General features: G+C 41.7%; 1 protein-coding gene across 2 annotated transcripts in view; it reads right to left on the bottom strand.

Moving 5' to 3' along the window:
- Window positions 1-839: 839 nt before the first annotated feature.
- Window positions 840-26,244, bottom strand: part of srrm3 (serine/arginine repetitive matrix 3) — a 70,567-nt gene continuing 45,162 nt past the window's right edge. For both annotated transcript variants that reach the window (XM_020085402.2, XM_020085404.2), the window contains 12 exons: window positions 25,422-25,523; window positions 19,153-19,254; window positions 18,580-18,660; window positions 17,985-18,053; window positions 15,520-15,555; window positions 15,252-15,302; window positions 14,541-14,648; window positions 13,618-13,780; window positions 5,445-5,737; window positions 5,103-5,354; window positions 4,873-4,998; window positions 840-2,836 (listed from right to left, as the gene is read on the bottom strand). In XM_020085402.2, the coding sequence (XP_019940961.2) occupies window positions 2,569-2,836; window positions 4,873-4,998; window positions 5,103-5,354; window positions 5,445-5,737; window positions 13,618-13,780; window positions 14,541-14,648; window positions 15,252-15,302; window positions 15,520-15,555; window positions 17,985-18,053; window positions 18,580-18,660; window positions 19,153-19,254; window positions 25,422-25,523 (1,651 nt within the window). In that variant the 3' untranslated portion in view covers window positions 840-2,568. The remainder of the gene's footprint in view (window positions 2,837-4,872; window positions 4,999-5,102; window positions 5,355-5,444; window positions 5,738-13,617; window positions 13,781-14,540; window positions 14,649-15,251; window positions 15,303-15,519; window positions 15,556-17,984; window positions 18,054-18,579; window positions 18,661-19,152; window positions 19,255-25,421; window positions 25,524-26,244) is intronic.

Below are 26,244 nucleotides of genomic sequence, written 5' to 3' on the forward strand. Positions count from 1 at the left end.
AATAGTGTGTGTGTGAAGTCATGGAGACGCGACTATGTGTGTGTGCGTGTGTTCTTCACAAAGCTCCAGGTGTTACAGATGTGTGCACGTCTCTCCACACTGAGGGGAGGGAGCTCATGAAAACTGACCGGACAAAGAAAAAAGAGGCCGATAAGGAGACTCTTGTAATCAAATTGAAGAATTAAAGGAAGATTTAGCTCAGTTTTACTAAATGTATCTCATTCGGAGTTACAGGATATCACAACAGATGTGTGTGGTGTTGATGTCTTCATGTAATGTCTATTCAGAATTCAAACAAGAAATCTAACTGGAGTATTTGTTGCATGAAACAAAAGTAGAGGTAAATAACACCAGACTCCTGAAGGTCATTGGAAGATGTAGTGGGTCTGCAACCTTTGTATTGACAAACAGGGAGAGGAATATCATATTTTATTTGAATGTAAGAATGTATTGTTTAAAGAGAGAAGTATCTGCATTTCAGCCACTTATTGTTAAAATAATTATATCATTATAATCAGACAAGCTGAAAGTAAATTATAGACAAGCTGAAAGTTAATTGTACACTTTTTTGAAGAACGTCCTTCCTACTCTCAGTAACATTTGTTCAGCCATGTCGCGTCCCATTGATTTGTTTTCATATGTTCTGTTCCATACCCAGTGATCATGGTCTTAAGTCATATTCAATAAATAATGAAATGAAATCTGCACATGCTCCTATAGAGAACCATCATTTTCATTTTCAGGCACTGGAAGATTCTCATCAGCGCCATCTGTAGGTAAATACACAGCATGCACTGGAGCATCCCCTGAAGTCAGAGAGGAAAAGAATACAAAGAATACTCCATTAGTTTCTGTTTATTGTCAGGTATAATAACTTGTACATTACAAAGAATGGTGTGTAGAACCAAGGGGGGGGGATGCTATATTGAATAAACAAACAGGTTTGCAGAGTATTATAGTCGGGTTCAGTCATCCTGGGAATGCAACACTGGGTTGAGTGGCATGACACTGGACGAATGGTTAGGAAGACTTAGGGTGATCCCTGATTGTTCCACCACTTTGTTTACCGCACTACTGAAGCTGCAGACAGAGGAGGTCTCTGCTATGCTAAAGTTATATACTGTACATATCCTCCTTTTCAAGCTGGTAACCAGGGGACCTTTAAAAAAAAATGGCGTGGCCCATCATACAAGGGATAAGAGCGCGTGGTGGAGAAGAAGAGTGGAGTGCCCTCTCCACACAGGGAGATGTTTGGTTCTGCTTCAGGCCGGTCCCTCGCCTCTAACTACAGGAAGAGCCGCGATGACTTGCATTAAAATGACGACAGATGAGGGACGCCTGGTGATGGCAGTAACGGCGAGTGAGGACCAGGTTCCACTGGCTAAAATCCGAGCATCATAAAGGAACCTACGAGCTTCTCGCCGCTCGTGTAAAGAAACGCGGGAATACATCTGAAGCAAACTCAGCTGCTTTACAGCTCACCGCTAAATAAATAAATAAGTTAAATAATAAATAAATAACCCAATAAAAATAAATACAGTCGATTCATAAATAGCTGTGGTCAACGCAAATGTGTGCATGGAGAGTTTTTGCAGACAGTTTTCCTGTACAGTACCGTACAGCAGCCTTAGATACAGGCTACAGTGGACCCACACACACAAACCCACACATACAGGATTAGCAGAACATAATAATTTAAACAGGGAAAAGAGAAGAACTACATAATACACATTGTTTTTTCTCATCGACCTCTGTATGTGACATGATGTCGAGGTCAGGGGGGGAGCACAGACGCACGACGGCATCTTTGTCACTTGCTAAGTTTCCCTCTTACGAGCAGCGAGTCTCTCCTGATGCATCATGCTGAACAAACGTCCTCGAACTATATGGAATATACAGTGCATAGTTTACAAAGCCAGAACTTATTTCTATACAGACAAACCTATACAGTAGAATTTCCATCATAAAAAAGTCCCTTTTTCTTTTTGCTTCCTAATTCAACTGCTTTTGTTCTCACGTCTGTTGATCTCTGTGCTTCGCTGAAATGGAAGTCTAGGGAGAAAAGTACATGACGAGGGAAAAAACGTCTGAAATGTACAGTAAGTCAATGATGTGTTTTCTTTTTGTCTTCTACTCAGCTCCTATTTTTAGGATATATATATATATTTATATATATATACTGTATATTTATATGTTAAATAGTTCTTCATGAATTCCTTTTGGTTGTTTTATGGTAGAAGAGAAAGTGCTAACATACAGCCACGTTTGATCTTTGGGCTCCACTAAAGGAAAGTACAACATGTGATAACACATTTCCTTGAATAGCTTGGATACATGTGTGTGAAGGTGTGAGCAGTGACACACAAATATGTGCTCTATCAAAATACACCTCTCCTCTTTGATCCGGGCTCTGCGTTAGAGAGGGAGAATGGTCGTGGAGTCTGAGTCTGAGCCCTGGACTGAGTGGCCTGCGCGGGCACCGCCGAGGGCTTATTAAAGATACATGATAACTGAACCGGAGCACAGTCACTGTCACAGGACTTTTAGTTTCCCCCCTGCACAGAGTGTTCAGAAGCCAGGGCTGTCATAGCTGCTGCGGCTGTAGTAGCTGTGGTGACTGCAGGAGCGGCTCCTGCTGCGGCTCCAGCTCCGGCTCTGGCTGCGGCTCCGGCTCCAGCTCCTGCTCCGGCTGTGGCTCCGGTTGTGGCTCCTGTTGTGGCTCCTGCTTCGGCTGTAGCTGCTGTAGCTGCGGCTGCGGCTGGACCGTGACGGACTGCTGTCATCGCTGGACGAGGACGGACTGGGCCGGTAGTACGGGATCGGCCGCTTGCGAGCACTAGGGATAGGGGAGAGGGTGGAGGATGGAGTGTTAATACTCACATTCAACAAAGATGATGAGTTTGATGAGTTAGTATGTTAAAATACAGATGATCCTGAAACACATGATGTATAAAGAATTTTTTTTTTTATAAATCAGTGTGAGGTTATAGAAGTGGTAGACTTTAAGATCAGTGCAGGATCTGAAAGAGAGCAGCTTTGTGGGTTAAAACACAAACACACACACAAACACACACACAAACACACACACACACACACACACACACACACACACACACACACACACACACACACACACACACAGACAAACAAAAACACACTGCAGGAAAAAAAGCACGTTGTTAGTTTAAGCTTAAGCTCAGATTGCCTTGTTAATAGCCACTATGGAAGTGCTTCCTGGAAGGTAATTAGCTGTTAGCTCCTGATAGAACCTCTTCTTCTCAGTGGAGGCCAATACCCAGAAAAATCAACATTCAACAGTGCGGGGAGAGATAAGCGTTATCAAGGTGTCCCTGCTGCTACAAGGTGTGCTCCACCTTGTCATCTCAGCAGCGTGGTACATAACTCCGCCTTCACTTTTGTTTCCTCTATCTGCCGTGGAAATCCACAGCCTGTGTGACAGGGGGTATTGACTTTAATACACCTTGATAGCATTTTAATCTCTGTGTCCCTGTGTTACATCATTAGTGCATAGCCACAGTGGGGTGCAGCATTAGAACCGGTGTGAGTTTCAGAGTGTAGATCTCAGGGAGGTGGTGATGGAGCAGAGAGAGGACAGAAAAAAGAGGAGGAGAGGAAGGAGGAGGCCAGGTTTACTCAGGGGAGCTCTGATGGTTTGCTCTTCAGCTGTGCTTCAGGAGTCAGAATAGAGGGGTCCTGCTGCACGGCAACTGTTACCAGGGTAACTAGCCTGCAGCAGCTCGTTCAGCAGCATCCCGTTGTCCTGGCGTCGGAACCTTAAGGACTGGAGTGAAAGATGACAAGGTACACATGTTTCACCCACGTCTATTTCCACATGTATGTCGAGAAGTACAAGAGATGACATGGAAAACTTTTCACAGCGATGCAGGAGTTTGCTTCATGTATTTAAATAACTAAATGTTGAGTGCAACAAACCTCGAAAAGCTTTTGTGCGGAAAATATCAAACATGTTTTCACCAGCAGAGGAAGAAACAAACACAAATATTGCCTCAGTTTAGTTCAGACTTAGTTTATATGGCTAAGTTATGCCCTGATTTTTTTGTGTCATGTATTGAAGCTTTTTATTGCTTTAGTAATAACTTAATCATATTTATTTTGTATATTAATATTTAGTTCATAGAGATTTTTTAATGGAAAGTACAAATTGCAGTACAACAGAAAACAAATGGTCAAAAAACAGCAAGAAGTATATATGATAATGTTAATAGTAATTATTAAATAGTAATAATAATAATAATAGTGATAAAAGACCTATAGTCTTGTTGTATTGTCTCGCTTTTATCATGTAATAAGGCTTTTTATGATTCCAAATGTAATATATAACTAAAGCTGTTATAGTTATTATTATATTAATTCATATCTATGTAATTGCAGAATGAATATTGAAGCTAAGTTTTAGCTTAGCATAAAGACTGGAAATAGAGCAAAATATCCACAGGTTTGTCTGAAAGTGACAAAGTCCATCTACAAACTCATCAAAGCTTCTTGACGTTTTCATTGGAGAGATAGAGCAGGAACACTTTTGCTCATTTCATTCCTTTTGGCTTGTTGTAATGTAGAGCAATAAAAGAACGACATGTACCCCAACATGAGAGCAGTGCTGTAGAATGATGAGAAATGTTTTAACTACAGTGTGTGATGTATTAGAGTACTTCACACTTTAGTACTGATAATATAAAGAGCTGAAGACAAACTGTCTCATTGGACCCGCTGTTAAACTGCTGGAGGAGGTGAACTGTGAATAGATGTTTGTCCAAATGGGAATCTTAAAAATTAGAAGAAAGCAGGAGGTGTATTTATGATTCTGGACAGTAATACATGGACATGTGGTACCTGGTGATCCTGCGAGCCTCCATGAAGCTGGGGGAATCTCTTCTTCTTTTGCGAATGGGTGAGTAGCTGCGTGAGCGGCGGCGTGCTCGGCTGCCAGTGTCGGAGTGGTTAGGACTGTCCCTCTCTCTGCTCGAAACACAGAACACCATCAGGACCACAGCAACAACACATGACAGCAAAACAAACCTATAAGTCGACAGAAAGGTGAGAGGGAGTGAGCTGCGTTTTACCTGGAGTTGTTCTGTCTGTTGTGCGGGGACTTGGCCTTGCTGGGGCCTCTGTCTCTGGATGCAGAGTGCGAGGACGAACGCCCACTGCTCCAGGAGCTGCTGCGCTGTCGCAGGTTGGCTTTGCTCCGAGTCTCCTCTTTCTTCCTGCCTGACGTGTGTGAGTGTCGCCCTGGAGATGCTGACACGCTGCGGTGGTGCGCCTGGCCCCGACTGGAGCGGTGGTGACGCTTGGAAGAGTGGCCGCCTTTTGTCCTAAAGTAATTGGAAGGAAATGTCAAATGTTTCTCTTTCAGAGCTATGATGTGATGAGAGCCTGAAAGTGAAGGTTTCATGAAGACTCACTTTCTTTGGTGACGAGAGTTCCTCCCTCGGTGAGTGTGGTTGTGCTGGGAGTGGGCTGAGTCGCTGCTGTGAGCAGGGGAGTGGGAGCTCTTGTTCTGGCCTCTCTGCCCTCTCCTCCCCGGTGTCTGGGTAACGGAGCTCCCCACAGCTGAGGTCCTGCCGTCCACACACCCAGCTTCTCCTGCCGCGCACATCGGTCCCGCTTGGCCTCTGCTGGGGGCGCTGTGGAGCTTGTGCTCTCTAAGCAGCGTGGACTGGATGCTTGCAGAGCTCGCAGTCAGAAGATGGAGTTTCTGTAGAGAAATGATGACCAACAAAAGAAGAAAAGGAAAAGAAAAAAAAAAGAAAAAGGACAAAAAGAGGATTAGAGTGTTTTCAGGAGGGTGATTGAGTGCTACGGTGCCAAAAGAAGGTAAACATCTAAAAGAAAAAGATCTAGGTTTTCTCCATATGGCTTATAGATAGTCCTCTATGGTGCAGCGCATGCAATACTTGGCATGCAAAACCATAATGAGTTGAAGAAATCATAATCGCAAAAACAAACAAAAAAACTAGGAAGAGGAGGAAGAGAGGGAGAAAAATAAAAACAAAACTGTGACCCAAATAAGTTTAAGAGCAGAGGCAGAGAGTACAGAGCTACAGATTGTGTAGAGTAGAAAAAGAGGACTTCTCCAGTTATTGTAGTTATGGTTAAAGAAATTAAACAAAACAGAAAGAGAAGACAACTTGACAGAACATCACAGAAATGGAAGGAACAAAATAAAGATCACAATTATTGAATCAATTGAATCAGAAAACAAATCGTCAGCTACTCAATTTTCTCTTTCTGGATTTTTTTTTTCCTGAAGACAATTGCTGAGATGTGAACAGCGACCCATTTTCTTTGTTTTACTTTTTTTTAATGGTTACTCTTGATTAACTCCCTTCTGGTTAACATCCACTTACCAATAAAGTGGTATTCCCTCCTTTAGTAGGTAAGGTATGAAGAAAAGGGAAAAGTGGGGCAACATAAGTGCATCATTAGATTCACAAAATGCAAGAGAAAAAGACACAAAACCCTTCCCTGCCAGTGACTCATGAGACAATGCATGGAAATCAATGGAAAAGAACTCAAAAGCAAAGAGGAGAACCACAATGTGCAGGGAGTCCCTCACACAGAGAGTGAATCCTCCAAGCGCAGTCACCTTCCTGAACATCACAGAGCAAAAGGCTGGCGAGAGTTAAAGGTACTTTCTTTACCTTTTTTCTCTCCGTAGTGTCTACCACAGGGAAGGTGTTACTTTGTTCTGCCTGAGCCGTTTGCAGGATAACTACCTGAGCTCTTACTCCTGGATACAAGACAGTTATAACAATAGCAAAGGCTTCCACTGATGTAGTTCCAGGGAGTTGACACTACATAACAACACAGTGTTCGGTTATCGCTGAGACTCACTTTGGTTCACCCACAGTTTATGGCCATCAACAAATTATATTTTAATATTTTTTTAAATTATATTTTTGTCAGAGGGGGGTTGACTAATGTAAGAAGTTTTACTACATTGAACTGACAAGGAGAATGTGATTGGATACTTTGGATGAAAAAATGCTTAATCAACTTAAAACTACTTAAAGTAGTTAACTCAAAACCACTGTACTGTAGGAAAAGATTGGCAATATTCTGTTTTTTATTTTACAGTATTGTCAGCTAATTCCTTGAAAGACCAAAATCAACAATGAATAGATCATATCATGTCATAGAGCTTCATTGTTGTTTAAAAAAACACCATTGAGCCACTTTGTTGCACTGGGTGACATGTTCTTATATGAACACACACTGTATTATTATTTTTGAGGCAACAAAGATTCATATATTGTGCGATGAATACTCACTAGAGCCCCAAATGTCTATCATCTCATTATTACTCCTCAACAAATGTGTAGTGAATTCTGCTAAAATTACAGCATCCAGCTGCTTTAAGACACTGGTTTGTCGTATCTACCGCTGCTAGGAGATCTCAGGAGTGATAACATCGACCTGTTAGTCAACCAATTTTGTTCAGACAAATCTTTTTGACGTCCTTAAACTCCAACTTTTTTGATTTTGATAAAATGTCTTGACTGTCAGTTTATAAATTGCCATGATATTCAATCCAAATATGTCACTCATGACAATTTTCAACATAGCGCCATCATCTGGCCATAATTTTAATTTGTCCAATACTTTGGTTCATAATCAAATGCCAGAGAAAGTAAATAACATTCCCATCAGCCCCTGTTGTACTCTGTCTAATGCTAATTAGCAAACCATGCTGGAAAACATGGTAAACATTATACTTGCATTGTCATTGTGAGCATGTTAGCATTCTGACATTAGCATTTATTAGGAACTCAAGATTTTAAGCTGAGTGCCATAGAAAGAGTAAGACAGCCAGGGGCAGATACAGGGGTGGATCCAGGGGGCATTGGCCCCAACTGAAATCTGATTGGCCTTTGAATTGCCCCTGTCCTGTCAGTAGTTTCAAATATAATTAGTCACTTACACAGTATACATTGTGCTTGAGCAAAGTACTTAAAATATATTCAATGATGTGCAGCTTTGCTCAAAGCTATAGAGCTAAATGCAAACAAGGACTGACTTAAATGTGCACCTTACTCAATCAGGATTTGTTCTTAAATGTTGGAAATATAATTGGCCTCTCTGTGTAAACTGTGGCCCCTTTATGGCCCCTGATTTAGAAAATCCTTGATAAGCCACTGAGAGATGCAATAAAATACTGATAGACTAACACGTTGTTGGTTCAGGTCGTTGCAAGACATTGGATAATAGTATGAAAAACAGAGTAATGCCAGCCTTATCACTTAAACTGTGTATGGTACAGCAGGAGTTGGATATTATATATTTAAAACCTTAATTTAAGCCTTCAACAAAAATAGAACTTGGATAAGTTTTGGTCTTTAAGCACTCAGACATGATGCACAGTTATACACCGCTCATTCCAAGCAGGTCTGAAATGGCATAAATCTCCAAAAGGACATTTATATGAAACCGTATACAGCTGGCTCCTCCACATACGTAGTAATGTGAGGTCTCCCCTGCTTTGTGATCTAAGAATGCAACAAAAGCACGGCCTGATGCTCGCAGAGAGAAGAGCCGCCCTCCACTAGTGAGAAGACAACTAAGTGGCACAATTAGAAAACACACAACCACTGGTGCTTTTGACAGTTGTTAGAGACAGTCGTGGAAATCAATATGGTGGAAATCATAGGACGGATGTACTAATTCACCAACAAACAGAGAGATGCTGGACAAACAGGAATGCATTCTACCAAAAACAGAAAGAAAACAAAAAAATGGACCTGGAAGATAGAGTGGGATATTGGACTTCAGAATGAAGTTAAGGAGGAAAGAGAAAAACCAGAGCTCTATGTAATCCAATTCTTTTAAGAGTCAAATTATAATTGATGAAGTCAAATCAATTAAGTTAAAGACCATTGGTAAACAACAGAAAGAGAGAGAGAAAGAGAGAGAGAGAGAAACATTGACGTCACTCAGGCTAGGGTGCTTGTCACATTCTCATCTGCATATAGATCACGTGCGTAGGCAAAGCATTACCTACCTTCCATTTCAATCAGTGACACGTATGCAATATCAACAAAAAAAAGGAAAGAAAGAAAAAAGGAAAAAAGGAGAAAGGAATGTTCTCCGCAGCGAAATGGGAAAAAGACAATGACCTCTTTTAGTATCAAAGCTACATATTTAGTCCAGAGACTAAAGGAGAACTAAACAAACCAAAAAAGTATAGAGAAAATAGAGGGGTGGGGGGGAGGAGGAGGAGGGGGAAAAAATCCACATGGAATTGAAAATTAAAAGTTAAATCAGAAACAAAGGATGAATCTAAAAACTACATGATTTGCTTTGTCTTTTTCGCTTGTACAAATGCAGCCATATTTGTATCCAAACAGGTTGGGGATGATGGGGGTGGGTGGATAAGCGGGTAGAGTTAATTGTCATATTGGTGGACATCCATGTTGAGAACAGTCACTGAAAGGAGGGAGGAGAAAGAAGGAGGGAGGGAGGGAAGGAGGGAGGGCATGCAGAGCTGGCAGATTATGTAAGACATGTGGGGAAGAAAAAAAATACCAGGACAACGAGAGTGAGACGTGAGTCACACAGGACACAGATGAACAGGTAGGAGAGGAAGAGACGGGGGGGGGAGAAGAGTGTTTGAGGAAGGGGGTGGGGCAGTCACCGCTAAGACGGACAACTAAAGAAAGTAAACTCATTTGAAAGGGACCCCAGTCTCATTTTGGCCTGGGTCTTCTTCAGCAGCAGCACGTCTCTGTTCTGAACTTTTCAAACACAACTTTCTTCCAAGCAAACTTCTTCTTTTTTTCTTTTTTTTAAAAATACTCGTCAGGATAAACACAGGTGAGCTGAGAGTTTACTTTCAAAATGGCTCGGGTCCCTTTGAAATAACATTCATGTTCATAAATGTGTGAGTTGTCCTGTAGTTATTTTAAAAATCCGTTTACTCGTGTTGCAAGTGTTTGAATATGTCCTGAAATGAAGAGCAAGAGGATGACCAGCCCCACGTGGGACTGTCCCGACAACTGCAGGGGACACAGGTCGTAGATGATTACCAGAGACAAACCTTCAGGAAAGAGTCAGTGCACTGCTCTTTATCAGAGATGGGGAAGTTAAGCACACATGTATTCACCACACCCGACAGAGCTCATCCCTGATGAGATCATGTCATCTATGTCATTCTAATGTTCCTTGTGTTTATTTTGTATTTTGTATTTCTTATTTATTATCTTTAGTGAGTTGTTTTTCACATTTCTTTTTAAAATATCTTATTCTTTTGTCTATTTCATTTATAACTTTCCTTAGCATTATTTGTGCTTCTATCACTTTTTCCCCAAACAATTCTGAAACTAGCTCTTTGTAGCTTTAGGTTGCTTTTCTGCAGAGAACTTGGTTCTAACCGCTCTCAACTTCGTAGAAAAGAAAAAACATTGCGTTGGAAGAAAACACTGTAGTACTTTGAACTTGTTTTTTCCCTTGCCCACTGGCCACTAAGAGTTACAAGGAGCTAGTTCCACACCTGAAACAAACTTACTACACAGAGGTGAGATTGGTTAGAAGTGTGTCGCCATGTTTTACTTTTTGAAGAGAGAAGGCTACAAAGACAGTGACTAAAGGCACTGCATCAGAACTACTCGTTGGATGGTTGAACAGCTTCGGAATCGCCCCAGCACCTTTCCAATGCTGTATAGTGGCAGATGTGTCCAACATATTCTGTGACTTTCAAAATGTTCAATCGGACATGCACGTCACACTGTGATTGGCCGGCTGTGAAGAGGCGAGAGAGTAAGAAAGGTTTGAATTCTTCACACAACGATTTCTGGCTTTATTCATGTGAACAGCTGGGTGCAAAAGTAAAAATGAACAAAAAATGGAATGAAGGTCTCATTATCTACATATTATAATAATTATTCCACCTCCACTCTCTATATTATGTCTGACTTTTCACTTCCACTTCCAAACTGCTTAGTTAGGCACATGTGCTCCAGTTTCCCACCTCTGATTAAGAGCAAACCTGCTTCCCAACGCTTCTCTATGGGAAGCATCCAGGACTGTCTCCCCCTGCAGTGGGTGGGACAGTCTCACACAGGACTAGGGGACGACTACAGGTACACAAACTGAGATGATAGATAGAGAACCAGAGCTGCTGTACAGAAACCACACAACTGCTGCAGTAAAATCAGACTTCAGTTACATCCAGGATCTGCCACACAGAACCATCCTCCTGTGCAAAGGTTTCACTTTGAGGATTATTATGACATATTTTAGCCTTTGGTGGAGATTAACAAGAGCGTGGCAGCATCACCTTACGCTCCAAAGATGCTGCTTAGCAAAAAATGTGAGCCAATTAAACGCTCCTCTTTCACTACATCCCGTCTGCACAGCTAGAAAGAGCATGATCTAACAGACATCCCTTGCCATTCTCCACTGGCCTGAACAGACAGAGTAGGAACGGAAACGTCAGGGACAGAAGATACACCGCCACCTGAGGGCAACATGCACGTCGACATGGTAAAGTCAAGCGGTAGAGAGGAGCATGTGTTTGACCCCTGGTGCTTTGGCAGGAGCTGCTGAACGCCTGGAGGAGAAGAGGATCTATCACTGAGCAGAGCGTGTGCTTGAGAAGAAAGACAACTGTATTGACAAAAAGAAACTAATACACGTACCCAGTTAACCTACTTGGTCCAGTTCCAAAGCATTTGAGTGCTTTTTGTGTAAACGAGACAGAAAGATTTGGGGATTTATTCATGGGTAAATACCACTTAAATTGATAAGGAGAAAAAAAAGCAACAGTAATGACAGAGAAAAGAGATCAGATGAGACCTCAGAGACACATGCAAGCTGGATCAGAAAACAGCAGACATAAGCTCTTTGGAGGGAGAGTGATGTTCGCAGCCCATTGAGATGCTTATTCATCAGGAGGAGATCGTTTCACAAGGACACCTTTTGCTTTGAACAGAGCTGTGGCCAATTCTGAAGTCAGGGTCCATTCGGCCACAATATATGGAAGTGTTAAAATGCCAAAAATACAAAATCTGGTCAAGAAATAAAGTGAAATACAATAAACTTTGATACAAACTGAGTTAGTTGACCTAAGTTCAGTTTTAATTGAGTGTAAGCAGTTAAATGTACAGTCAGTAGGAGTATCACTGCTGTAGGCCAGCCCACAGGAAGCAGTTTTAATGTTAACTCCACCCTTGGTTCCGCTTCCAAGCCATTTCCAGTGTTATGAGTCTAATGAAAACTAAAGATGGTGCTTTGTGTTTCGTTCTGATGGATTTAAGATGTGTCTGCACAATGAAATCAAACACACCTCTGTCCCTATGTTGATTATTCCTTTACCTCATGGTCCATTCTACAAAATAAAACTGACAAAAGTTAAATATGTGTCAATTATAAGCATTTTTTATAGCAAAATACTATAATATTAAAACATTTCTGAAATTTGCATCACTAAGTGATGAGGTTTATCTTTACAGTTTCCCTTTTACCCTCTTCCTGATCTGACAATGTGGGTGACACCTCTCATGGCACTATTCTTCTTCTTCCAGGCACTTTATCTCTACAGCTCTGTATTGTACTGTATTTATGAAGCCACACCCACTTTTGCCCAGTCCAATCACATCCGAAGAATTTGATTTAAATTCCCCTTATGACTAAAGTTACCCACCTGAAGACACTAACTTCTATTTCACTGTGATTTGAATGTATAAAAAACAATTCAGTCAGTTATTTCAAACTAAAAACTAAATAATTTTACCTCTAACATATAATTGTGCTGTTTTATAATGTATTTCACTTTATTTCTCGATTAATACGTTTTCATTCAGGCTTTTTAAATCTCCCATACACCCCAGAGGAAACAGCTGAGAAATGGTACGGGGAACTGCACCTTGTTCATAATCTTATTTGGTCCCAGTTCATTTTGTCAGACTTGGATCAAGACTTTTCACAGCCAATATTTTGACGAGTCAGTTCAAGGAGGAACTTTGTCTGCAGATTTTTTTCCTGATAGAAACATTTTCTGTAATATTTCTTCTCATGAGTTCTGAAGCTGTCATACCTGCTGTTAGCTCGACTTGTTTTTATTTGTGTTATGCTGCAGCACGTACCCACTTGTGAGAAACAATAATTGTTTTGCTCATTCATTTGGAAACTCTGTGTGCCAGTGTGGCTCATACTTCCATCCAAGGTGTGGTATGCTAATGCTGTGCACTGAGTCGGAGCGTGTGTGCTGAACAGAAATACTAGAACCTCGGATGTCTTTGCTCCCTCGCTCTGTTACCGATAAACAACGAGAGGAAACAAAAAACAAGATGGCAGAGGAGTCAAAGAGAGCCAGAAACAAAGCAGCAGGAGCGGCAAGTTTTACACAGGACACAAGTGTCTTTAACATGTCAATAATAATATTATTACTAAAAAACTCTCCTCAGAATAACTGAAGAAAGAATAAAAAAGAAATCTTTCAGTATCGAAGAAGATGAGAGTTCATGTCAACCAACACAAAAGAGGAAGATCAAATTTATTTGTAAAGACTGGGGTAGATACCGTTGGAGTTGGGTGGGGGGAGAGTGGGGTTGTGGGAGCAGAATAGAGGAGATTACATACATCGTGCCCTTTCTCGCCCTCGACGTGGTTGAGTCTGCTGGCCTTGCCGTTGCGGCTTCGCTGGGTGTGGTCCCCGTTGTGCCACGTGGCGGGACTGTTGGGGCCCGGGGACAGCGCGGTGCCAGATGTCTTTGGTCCGTCTGTCTTGTGCTTGGAGTTCAGTCTGGAAGAGCAGAGCCAGACAGCGACACAAGAGGTAAAACACAAGCATCAAACATCGTGAGGGACGACACTGTGACGCAGTGTTGGTTTTTAAACTGACCTGTGCTTTGAATCTGGATTTTCCATTTACTGTTCTGTAAAACTGCATGTTAAAGTTAATCAGTGTTTTTATATCACTTCTTTATTTTGTTTTATTTCATTTATTTTACATGACTGAAGAAGGCAGCAGAGGATTCTTCTCTGACAGGAGAATATACTCTGACATTTCCATTCTCTCGAACAGTTTCTTCAGATAATCTCCTGTAATACTATTTAATATTTTTCTTTCGACTCAGAAATTCTCTGATTGAAGAGAGATGCAGAGGTCTCTTAAGCAGTTTGAGAGTAGTCGACTGCAGACTTAGGAACAGAGGACACACCTTCTAAAACATGATTTTAAGAGAGACTGTACAAAATGCCAAGAGAGTAAAAGTTTCTTGTGAGGTCACAGTGACCTTGACTTATTGCCACCAGATTTTAATCAGAACATTTTTGATTTGGTGTCTTTTGTTTTATCATTCTCTGCGTGCAGATTGAGACATCACATCCTTTTGAGACCTGCTGAGGAGCCCCATTTGTATCCTAATCTGTCCCCTGAGAGTAAATGTGAGAGAGAGCGAGACTGACAGTCACCACGGCAACCGCACGACAGTCAGCACAGCAATATCAGAGTGTGAAAAAGTGAAATGCATGTGTGAATGCGTGTGTGTTGAGCGGTGTACCTGGAGGGAGATTTGGAGGTGCTGCGAGTGGAGGACAGGGAGGCGCTACGGGAGCTGCAGCAGCTGCCTTGACGCTGTGAACTCCTACCGGGGGTCTCACCGGGGGACCTGATGGATGACAACAAACGGACAAACACACCACACCCACACACACACACACACACACACACACACATGCATACATATACGTACACAGTCATGTGTATGTATGTATGCATATATCACAGGGAAACACAAATGCCACAGTAGTCAATCTACCGTTATGTAAAACAGTTCATGCACTGCCACACACTTTCAATATATATTCTAATTAAGACAGGGTGCAATGTCTTGCATTGTAACGGTGTTGAACTCAGACATAATGCTGAGGAGATGCTCTCTGTGCTTTAGACTTGTTAACATTCTCTGTGAGTCTGAGCCTGAGATAATGACTGTAAAATACCAATATAAATTTATGAGACTGGATGTGATTCCTATTGTAGCCATTGTCGAAGTCTGAGATGCCTGTTCTCTGTTTGTTTTACTGTGTGCAGAGGACAAACTGTGCTTAAATTATTCTTACACATGGCACAGTGCGTTTGCACAGAGCATCACATTTTACAGAGAATGAATGTGAGGCTTTGTCCAACTGAATAATGCAGAAATACTGTTGGTTTTTCTTGCCGGCTCAACATTAACATGTAAATTAGAGGGATTCGATGAGTGTCTCACCTCTTTTTCTGTTTATTCTTGTCTTTGTGTTTGTTCTTTGGGCTGCCCGATCTGAAACGAATGTCATATGTAAGATAATGAAGCTGTGTACATAAAGCAATGGAAAATCCCTTTGTCAAAAGCACAACCCACTGTTCTTGCCCATATGGCCAACAAACAGCGCTCAATACGCAGAAATTACAATGACACACACACACGCACACACACACATACACACACACACACACACACACCTGTTAACAGTGCTGTTTTCATCTTTCATACACACCTGTATCTCCGCTTGTTCCTGGAGCCAGATGCAGATCTACGCAAACAAAAACACCACAGTCATTATAATGATGGTATCATGACAGCTACAGCTATCACATAACATTCAATCAAATATGTTCTGATTCAAGAAGCAAGTATAAAGAGTCTGAATGTTCACAGGTTCATCTCTTCCTGAGAAAAGGTACATTCATTTGGTGATGGTCCTTAGAAAACCCTCCTTCTTTAAATAGTTTCTAGGACATCCAAGGTTGTATTTTAAACAAAGCCTCGAGGCTGAGATGTGTGCTGTCATCAATCTGTGCATCACCTTTTTATACTTCCTTTTTTAACACCATAATTTATTGTCATATTTTCAAATTCACCCTGAAGAATAGAGAGACATAAAGCTGCTGGAGCGGAACCCCTGTGCATTTGTTTGTGTTTCTTACGATAGGTTTACAGACAATCGCTCATATTCTGGAAGTAGTTATTTGAAATATTCGTTTCTATCACAACATGAACAGAAAGTGCACTGCAAATGTCTCTGACACAAAACCGTCAAAAAGGTTTTATCATATAACATGATGGGATCATGTATTATTATGTGCCAACTAATCAATGGAATATTTCAGCATATATTTCTGCACTTTTAATGATGTGCTACCTCCTTGCAAATCAATCTGAATCACATGCATGCATCTATAGATATCTCCAGCGATGTCTCCAGGGAGCTCTCACAGCAGGTTTTCAGTTTCCACAAGTGCTGAACGTCACATTTATTTTTTTATTAAAAAAAATTCTGGCTGTGAGATCCTGCGACAAAGCAGGAATAATAAACTTCGAGTTTCCCTTTCGCAGCACGTGAAGCATAATGGTGGGGACGCCGGCCATTCCTCCATCCTCAGTGACTGACACGTCACCTCCGTATCACTTTCACCCTTGTTGCAGTTTCCATGGTGATTAGTCGGACTGGTCTGCGAGAGTCGTTGCTATTTTCCTGAAGGGCCCTACATCTCCCCTGCTGTGTAGCACACCTACAGAGTGCAGTGTGGAGTGGGAGGGAGTGGCGGCAACCAAGACGGGTTGATTCACTGCGAGGGAGCAATAAAGCTGTCATGGTAATGTATGTGGCTGATGTGTGACTCGGAGCTGTGGCCCCGGTGGCAGCCCATGTTTCCCCCCTGAAGGGAATCATAGGGGGACAACTGTGCAAGAGGTGATATTTTGGAGCGCTCATTATTCTTCTCATCTCTCGCCCCCTCACACGGACCGATTCTTCTGGTACAAGGACATGGGTACTGCATGCGAGGCAAATACGCACCTCATTGTTAAGCCCAAACTGGAGCTATTATTTCAAAGAGCTATTATTCTACAAACAATAAGAAGCATGAATGTAAGCAGTGTATTGTCCCTTTCCAAAGTCCACCTTAAAAAGGAACATCAGAAGAGTCTGTCTCCGGGGTAAGAACCCTGCGTGCCCCCCTCTGCCTCATCTATGCATTATTCATCTAAACAAACAGTACCTGCAATGCAGAGCAGCTTTGGTGCGAGGCTGGCAGTGGGCTGTGGGGGTGAGGGGGCTGAGGATGTGCGTGGATGGATGAGAGGTGGGAAACAAGAGCAGGGCAGCACAGTGATGCTCAGCAATTTGGTGAGAGGCTCATTTTTCTTGTGTTGTGCGCCCCCATACAGGCTGGGTTATTAGAGCAACACGTTTGAGCCCCACTCCCCCCGAGTCAGGTGGAGAGCGGGAGAAACGAGGAGGACGGAAAACTACAATTGCTTATTGTCGTTATGATATCCCAGGGCGTCGCGCAGGTAACTGCTGATGAGTTCTCTTTCTTTTCCTATCTCCTCTTCCCTTTTATCTCTCTTCTTATTGTCTTTGTAACTCCCTATTCCCTGCTTCCTTGCTTCCATTGTCTCCCTTTAATTTTCTGCCTGCCTCTTTTTCTCCATATCTTTCTTCCCTTCCTTTTATTCCCTTATCCTTTGAATTTCGTATTTATTCGTACTTACATTTTGGTCTTTCTTCTTTTTCTTCTTCCTATATTTCTTTCTTGTGTGATATCATTCTTCACTTTATTCCTTTGCAAATTCCTCCCTTTCTTTTCTTTAGTTTTCTGTCTTTCCTTCTTCTATTTATTTCTCCCTTAAAACATTTTTCTCTTCCTTTACTTATCCTGTATTTCCTTTATTCATTCTGTCATTCTTCACTTCCTTCATTTACTTATTCCCTTTCTTTTTCTCCAATTGAATTATTGCACCAAAGAGGCAAACAAACCCAAATACAGAATGTAGTGAAGAATGTAGCCAATATAAAGTTTTAATAAATAATATAAGAATATGGCAACGTACATGGCACTATTTACTTCAGGTTTATGATAAGTGACATGTCACACGTGTAACGGGCCTGAACACCCGTCACTGTGAGGGCAACTGTTGACATACCCTTGTGATGATGAGCGACACACACGCACTCACCTGTCTCGCTTGTGTTTCTTCCCACTCTTTTTCTTCTTCTCTCTGCGCGTGGGTGAGGAGCTGCCAAACCTATTGAGGGAGAGAGGGTAGATTTCTTCTCATGTGCCACTTTTACAGAATGAGCCTCAGATTGCTGCTAAATTCCGGCTGCTCACTTATCAGTCATCACACTACACCTCTGAGGGGATCATCGTTAGGGAAAGTGTCATCCCTTCCCACAGAAGCACGACTAATTTTCCCCTTGTCCCTGGCTCTATTCACCCCTCTGCCTTCCTCCTCCGTTTATTGTCTTCTGCTCACTGTTGATGTACTCCTCTCTCTTTCACTCTCACTCCATCTAATTTTACTGACCTTGTCAAAAGAAGATGGAAGATAACACTATGCTTTCCTCATCACTCACTACAGATTCCCCCCCCCCCCCCCCCCATCACCACAACTGCAGTATCTGATGATGTGTAATGTGCAATATTCACACCAAAATAATTTGAACTAACCACCTCACAAAATCACTTTCTAACTATTATACCAATGGGGCACATAAAAAGAAAAAGGGGCAAACATTTAACTAACATCAGCAAAAGCTTTTTCCACTCACCTGCTCCTTCTGCGGCCAGATTTCTTCTTCTTCCTCTTCTTTGGACGAGGGGATGGAGAGCTGCTTGATTTCCTCTTCACTCTGAATTGGCCACAGAAATACAGAGTGAGAGGAAGAGTGAGTGATTGAAATTATAAATAATTGTTGTGATGTGGTTATTGATTACAGTTATGATTATAGTTATTTGCTGCTGAGGCTATAACAAGGGTACATTTCTTCATCCCCTCCTACAACACACAATATTCATGCAATATGCCTCGCAATGGAAACAGGAAATCGCTTGGAGGAAATTACACTTGTCTGTGAAGTGGCACACCGAGAAAGCACGATTTAATGACTATCTGCATTCAGACATAAATAACAACAGCTCTTTATCCATGTGCGGGCAGGAGCCTTGCTAGTAGATCTGAAGAGCATTTATTCTGTCCTGATTTCAGTTTTATGGTAATGGATATGATCAAAGACATCACCCAGAATCCATTTGAGGGAGATTATAGTCGGCTGATTAATTTCGTCGCTTCTCGGGTGAGAGCTGGTGGACACATCAAGCGTGTGTTTAAACGTGTGCTTTACCTGCTGTCACTGTGGCAATCACGGTCATTGTCTCCGTCTTCATAGCCGGCCAACTCAGGGTCCTCCTCATACTCGTCAGGCTGATAGTGCAGGTGGTTGACCCTGAAAAGACAAGACTTAAGAGTTGAGAGTGATGGAGGCGAAGATTATGTGAGTTATACAAGAGGAGTAAAAATACATAAATGTATTATAATGTTAAGATATGCTAAGATTTGATAATCAGAACTACATACAAAATATGGCTGAGTAAGTGGCAGATGCCAGGGGCCATAAAGGGGCCACAATTTACACAGAGGGGCCAATTACCTGTCCAACAGCATGAACAATTCCTGATTCATTAGGCTGCATATTTATGGCTTTCCTTGTTTACTGGTAGCTATATTGCTTTGAGCAAGGACACGCATCATTGGATATGTTCAAAGTTCAATTACTGTGAGGGGGACATAAATATCTCCACTGAACTTTATACTTATTCATCCAATAGTTGTTGCAACATTTCAAAGAAAACAATTTCAAAAGTTCACTTGCTGGAGCTACAGAAATTTGAATGAAACTTACAAAGTAATATATTTGTTATTTTATGAAGCACTATTCAAAATGTCTTTTTCTAAAAACTGATCAGAGCAAATGTAGACTTTGATTTCAGACTATCCATTTGAGAAGACTGCCGTGAGTCATTGTCATTGTAATATGCTTATTAGATCTAAGGTTGCAGGATGGTCACAGAGGCTGATGGGGGGAGGGGGTGGTTAAGCAGCAGATTCTGTGCTGTTTCTGATGTGCATGAGTGTGTGATGAGTCTGTTTTCCAGGCCCAGAATAAACACATTCATTTAAGATATGAGACTGACCCAGTTTCTTTATTCATCACTTGTGCACTAAACTTCTTCATTACTTCGATTTGTAATCTTTCCTCACCACAGCTGTGAGTGACAGTATCATCATTTCTCGCAGTCTCACAGCTCAGATTGTGGGACTCATGTCTTCTCGCTTGTTTGCCACACATAGTGTATTGTATATACAGACAGATGGCAGCCGCGTCCTACCTAATCCTCACTGCCCCACCGCCCCCTTCTCTCCTATGTGGCCTCCTCTGATCCAAATCTGACCTTGTTGGCTTAAAAAAAAACCCATCACTTATTTTTAATTCTCATGCAGTCGCATCTCTCTGACCTTCGCAGGTTTCATTGTTGTTATAAAACTCAGCAGGCCAGGCTGTGGGTTTGTGGCACTGTTTTTTTAATCAGATACGTGGCACATGAAATAATGAGAGGAAGAGGTTGAAGAGCCACATGAAAAATAACAGAGTGAAAGATAATGCATCTCGGGGAAAGAGATCAAACACATAATGGAACACTGATAAGGATAAAGAGGACAATGGACTAAATAAATGGTGCAAAGTATGTGGAGGGACGGTGCGGAGTGGACCTGAAAAGGGAACAGTCCTGACGGTTTGTTTGGAGGACACGAGGAAACAGAGCCTTTAATTGGCTGAGCACCACTGGGCACAGCAGGGAAGAGAAGCAGCAGCAAAATGAGCTCACTTCACAATGACAGGTGTTTCTGCACAGAAAGCTGTTTATGTGAGTTCATGACACACACACACACACACATTCACACACACACTGCAATGCTCTCTCTAATGAATAAACTTGCATTGTGTACATTTGAACTTGAGCAACAAAAACAACAGATTCAGAATCAGTTAAGGAGAGAAGTAAACAACTGTAGGCGGTGTGGTTGTGACACAGTTCACATGAAAGTACAAAGTTAGTCTTAAGTTCTAAATTTAAAAAGTTAGACACTGCCGACGAGTGATTATTGACGAGATGGAATATTGGATAAAGCACACACTGAAAGCTGACGGCACTCGTTTTATCACTTTTATCAAAACAATAGCTACATATTGAATATTGTGTCGTTTAGATTGCAGTGAATGCCAGTGATCTTTGTAGTGAAGATGTATTTAGAATATTTATCTATCAAACAGAATAAGATCAACCTAACCTGAGTGTGATGTGCCTGGTGTTTTAATAATGCAGCACTTTCTAATGCATTTCTAATGCTTTGTATTAGACTATCATTTAGTTGGAAAGCATTCATGATATGGTGCTATATTCTAAATTGTATAATACCAGTGATGGCATTGACATACTTTATTTATGGCAGTCTATTTCATAAGAGGGTGAGACGTTTACATTTACATCATGTATTCTATTTACATTTGAATTTGGCCTTTAAAAACAAAAAAAATTCCTTATGCTGCCATTTAGCATTTAGTCCCTGTAGGGCCGGGAATTAAGTGCACTGCCAAAAAGAGTAATTAACAACAACTGAAACTATCTAGTGGTGCCCATGCTTAGTCATTAGTGATAAATTAACTAATTCCCCATCCTGTCTCTAATCGCTTAAATGATGCCGTGCCCCAATATGTTGGAGACATCTGTCCAGCCTGCTCGTGATCTAGACAGCGTCGGTGTTGGGTAGATGAGCGAGTGTCCCTGTGCTTAATGACCCTCTTGTGAGGTTAGGGGATCCCTAATTCAGCCACTGTCCCTGGGCACTGGTAGTGATGGACTGTGGCCATGGCCCTCCTCTGGGTTTGGGAACAAAGTGGTGCAGCTCATTCGTATCCCCACTCAGACAGCCACTCTGAGGGCCTGGATATATTTCTATTGCTGCAGAGTTATAGTTTGTTATTCTGGGGGGAGGTAGGTGGGGGTGGGATTGATTACTCCTCAGTAGGAGGGTGGGGGAAAATCTAGTCACTGCTTTGTGATGGTCATATTAAGATGAAGGATTGACTGGGCTGGGAGTTAAAGCTGAGGTGATCAATTCTGTGATCATTGGGGGAAAACCTTGATGTTCTGCATGCACCCAGATTAGATATCTGCACTACAGTCGAACAGATTTCTATTGAAATGAAATCTGTTTCATAATGACCAAGGTTGGTCTCAGGCATTTCATCAGATATTGAATGACTATGTAAAGCCCAGGGTCAGCTCCTCCATGGATCCTGCTCTGATTGGACAGCCTTGGTGTGTAAGCCTGAATAACTCTGAGAGGCTTTACACACTGCGCTCCTTCCCTCGCTCTATGCTCCAATCCATCCTGAAGGAAATCAATTTGGGACATTGGTAAACAGAGTTATGAGCTAGCACACCCATGCTTACTGCTGGCTGTTTATTGCTAGTGTGTAGGAGTATTAAGCCACAGCTGAGGGGCCTAGCCCGTCAATAATACTAGTCCCTGCGGAAAAGATGGCATCGGAATTAAACCTCCCAGCTGAGCAAACTCAAACACACTGAAAAGCAGCAGCATATCTGAGGTTGTGATTGTGAGCCTCTGTCTCTTTGAGCAAATCTGCATCATATTATATTTACAATTATAAGTCGATGTATCTCTATTTTTTTAAGACTTATTGGGCAAAAAATAATCATTCATGCATGTCACATAAATTAGCAAATTCTTAGCTTTGGTGGGTAAATTTAAACCCACAAAAAATCACACATCATATGAAATCAATGACACGTCCATGCTTGGTGCTGGCTGTTTAGCACAGTGACTGAAGCTCTTTTCGACCCACATTAAAATATGTGAGAGTCCCCAAATTATTTACACATTAATGCTTATTGTGGATGCAGTGAGGGTCAGTTAGAGCCTATAGTGCACCTTTAATGATATGGATGTATCTCTATGTAAGAGTCATTTAGCAAAAGATCTAACAAACATGCATGTGACATACATTTTCAACATCTTTTACATTTGAATAAAATACCTATGGCAGGAAAAATTAAAATTAAAAAAGGACCTGAGGCAAAGAAACAAATCAGAGCCATTGTTTCATGTGCATTTCATACATCCATTTGAAATCCCTGCCACAGCTCGGTACTGCCTGTTTATCACAGTGACTAAAGCTCGCATAGAGACACATTACCTTTTCCTCTTTACGTCCCAATAGCGATCAATAAATAAATCTGTGGGTGGCCCTCGCAGGAATGTCAGAAACATGACCAGATGAAATGACTCACTGCTCTGTTGCCAACCAACCTGCCTGCGAACACCAAAAGTCAGCTTGAGCAGTTGTCAGCAAGTGTGTGTTCATGTGTTTTGGGGCCAATGGGATGGAGTGTGATGTACTGGTTGCATATTTTCAAAATATAACCTGCTCTTGCTTGCTTTACCAGGATTATTACCCATAGCTTTAACTGATGTGGGGGTCCACTGATGATTACACAGGGGATTGTTTATATGCTCATTATTGGTGGCAATGAGTATCAGGGGCCTCAGGGTGACTAAGGCCCTATAGTGCACTTTCAGGGATCTGACCATGGGCTTATTGAGGCATCCTTCCAATAATGCGAAGGATTTCAGCACTTCACTTATACAATCAGGGATGGAGACACTGGGAGTGGTCTCAGTGTGTGTGTGTGTGTGTGTGTGTGTGTGTGTGTGTGTGTGTGTGGAGGATGTGGAGGAGTGGGGGGAGTAACAACCCTGCAAATTGCAACCTTTTTCAATTTTCCACATCAAGGCTTTTCTGCAGAGGCAAAGTTGCAGAATTTGAGGCAAGTTCTGAAAATCCTAAATTGACCTGAGTCAGAAGTGCCCTTGAGAGGGAACTTGAGTGAAAAGCAAAACAAACAGAGCTTTCTGTATCTTCGTAGTGCACTTTCTCTGGGCCGCAAATGTTTATTACATTCATCCTGCCGTACGAAGCTGCCCCCCGCAGCTCCCTCCTTCAGCCTCCCTCCTCAGTTCAGCTTGGACCAGTTAAATGTCAGACACCGGCTGAGGTGCAGAGGAGGGAGAATCATTAGCTCCGTCTGTGAGACAGGAAGCATCCGCGTCATTACCAGTCATTAGTTCACAGACAGCGGATCACGTCGCCACAAACCACATTGCCTCTCTTGTTCATTCACACATACAGTATGATAGACTGACTGCGGAGGGCCACCACACCCACATCCTCCTGTGCAAGGGCTCTGTGTGTGTGTGTGTGTGTGTGTGTGTGTGTGTGTGTGGATGACGACTATATGGACGTTCATTCATTTTCATTCCTGTCATTCCATCTGTGCTTGCTTCAGATGAGATACTCTCCCTCCCCCCTCGTGCTCAAACTTACACTGCAGCTTAATGCAAAACAAATTTACAATTATCATGCTTACAACAGAGTTTGGAATAAACTAGGGTTTAAACAATTCCCTGTGCATTCAGAGAGGGGCATTACCAGTCAAATGCCAAGGATTTAAATTAAAATTTATTGCACCTTTGCAATTAGGGTGCATATTTCTTTGGAACCAACTGCCTGAAGACATTAGCACACTGGCAGACCATTTCTTATAGTCTCTCCTTCAAAATCAATTCCTGTTTGCATTTGTTATTTATTGCTGTCTAGTTTTATTACATTCATCTGTTATCAAACATTTAGTAATTAATAGATACACTACAGAGGTCTTTGGGTTCCTTATTAAAGTCACTGAAAATATATTATGTGAGGCGAAGAGAGGGAGGTCAGGTGAATCACTGCATGCACACTGGGGGAGTAAATGAATATATTATTAGGATTTGCACAGGTAATGTGCTCTGTACAGATGAAATACATTTTTCTGTGTTAAGTTTTAATCTGTTTTCAACATTATCTATGCAATGCAGGACAAAGCTTGATTTGATTTGGACATTTCACAAATTTCGATTACGACGTGTTTTACATTTCAATGCGTGATTTGCTTTATCTGATTTCTCAGTTTATTTTCAAGTGTCTGTGAGCATTGTTAAAAGCACTATTCAAATAAAATAAAATGATCAGCACTTAAAGCTGAAAAGCTCAAGTTTTAGAGCATGAAAATGGACCGGCACAGCAAATTAGATTTTTGTCAGTATCTTTCATTTTTTGTTGTTGTTGCATTTTCACCATTGATTTCCACCTTTATTAGTTTTGCAGCTTTTATATTGACTCAGTTTTTTTCTTTTTCTAAATACATATCGAATAAATCTATACTGTATCACAACTTCTCCTCTTCCAGTATCAATCCTAATACCACTGGTGGAAATCCAGTACAATTACTCAGAAATTATTGTACTTTTTACTGTATTGCATTTGAGAGATTTGGTGTGTGAGTGTATCATACTGTATGTGTGAATGAACGAGAGAGGCAGTGTGGTTTGTTGATATTTAGTGTTATTGATATTTAATAAAATTATGAGTACCATAACAGACTTAGGGGGGGAAACTTCCCAGCAGTAAATAAAGTAGTGAAAATGACTTACACTGGTTGTGTGTGTGATCCTTCTCTGGTGATGACACCCTCTTTGTCCATCAGCATCTGTCTGAATGTGCTCACTTTCTGTCGGATCTCTTCTTCTGTGTACCTGAGGACACATGAGGACAAAAGCGTTAGCAAAGGAACACAAACGCTCATCAGTAGAGAGCAGACAAGGGCAATGGGAATTCTCTTCAGTGTTAACCAGAGATTGTGTGAAGACGTGTGAAGCAGCAGCTTTTAATAACGGTACTGACTGTGGCAGGGGCACCGGATGAAGTTAATTGTCATCTGTCATAACTGCCAGATGCTTGTGTCATCTCCTGCTATCACATAGAGTCTGGACAAATGTCAAAGACTGTCATCCGACTGTTTCCTGACCAAAAAATACTCAGCTGAATGATGTATATCCTCATGACTCACTGTCGACTGTTCGCGACCCCGGCGGGTTACTTGTTTAGGCCTCGGTGTCATTTTTTATTCTGCAGGCCGGCACAGTATATATCTGAGTAGAGAGGAACTGAGAGGCGTTGTGAGGAACTTTCAACAAGCTGATACAGACAGAATACCTCGAGCCGCTGCGGTGGCATGTGAACAAACTCACTATCTGTGTCACAGTGCAGGTTTGTATTCAAATATTCTCTTTTCATTTCAGGTGTATTGTAACAGCGGCTGCAGCCAAAGAGCATCACACTGATCAGTTATACTGTAATTCATCGTAATCTCACTATGTGCAAAACATAATAAATGTTAAATGGTAAAATTGTTTATGCATGCAGGTTCCGGCTACATCCCTCCCAGCCTGTGAATAAAAGAGCCTTTGACCACAT

Source organism: Paralichthys olivaceus, chromosome 15, assembly GCF_024713975.1.
Source record: "Paralichthys olivaceus isolate ysfri-2021 chromosome 15, ASM2471397v2, whole genome shotgun sequence".
NCBI lineage: Eukaryota > Metazoa > Chordata > Actinopteri > Pleuronectiformes > Paralichthyidae > Paralichthys > Paralichthys olivaceus.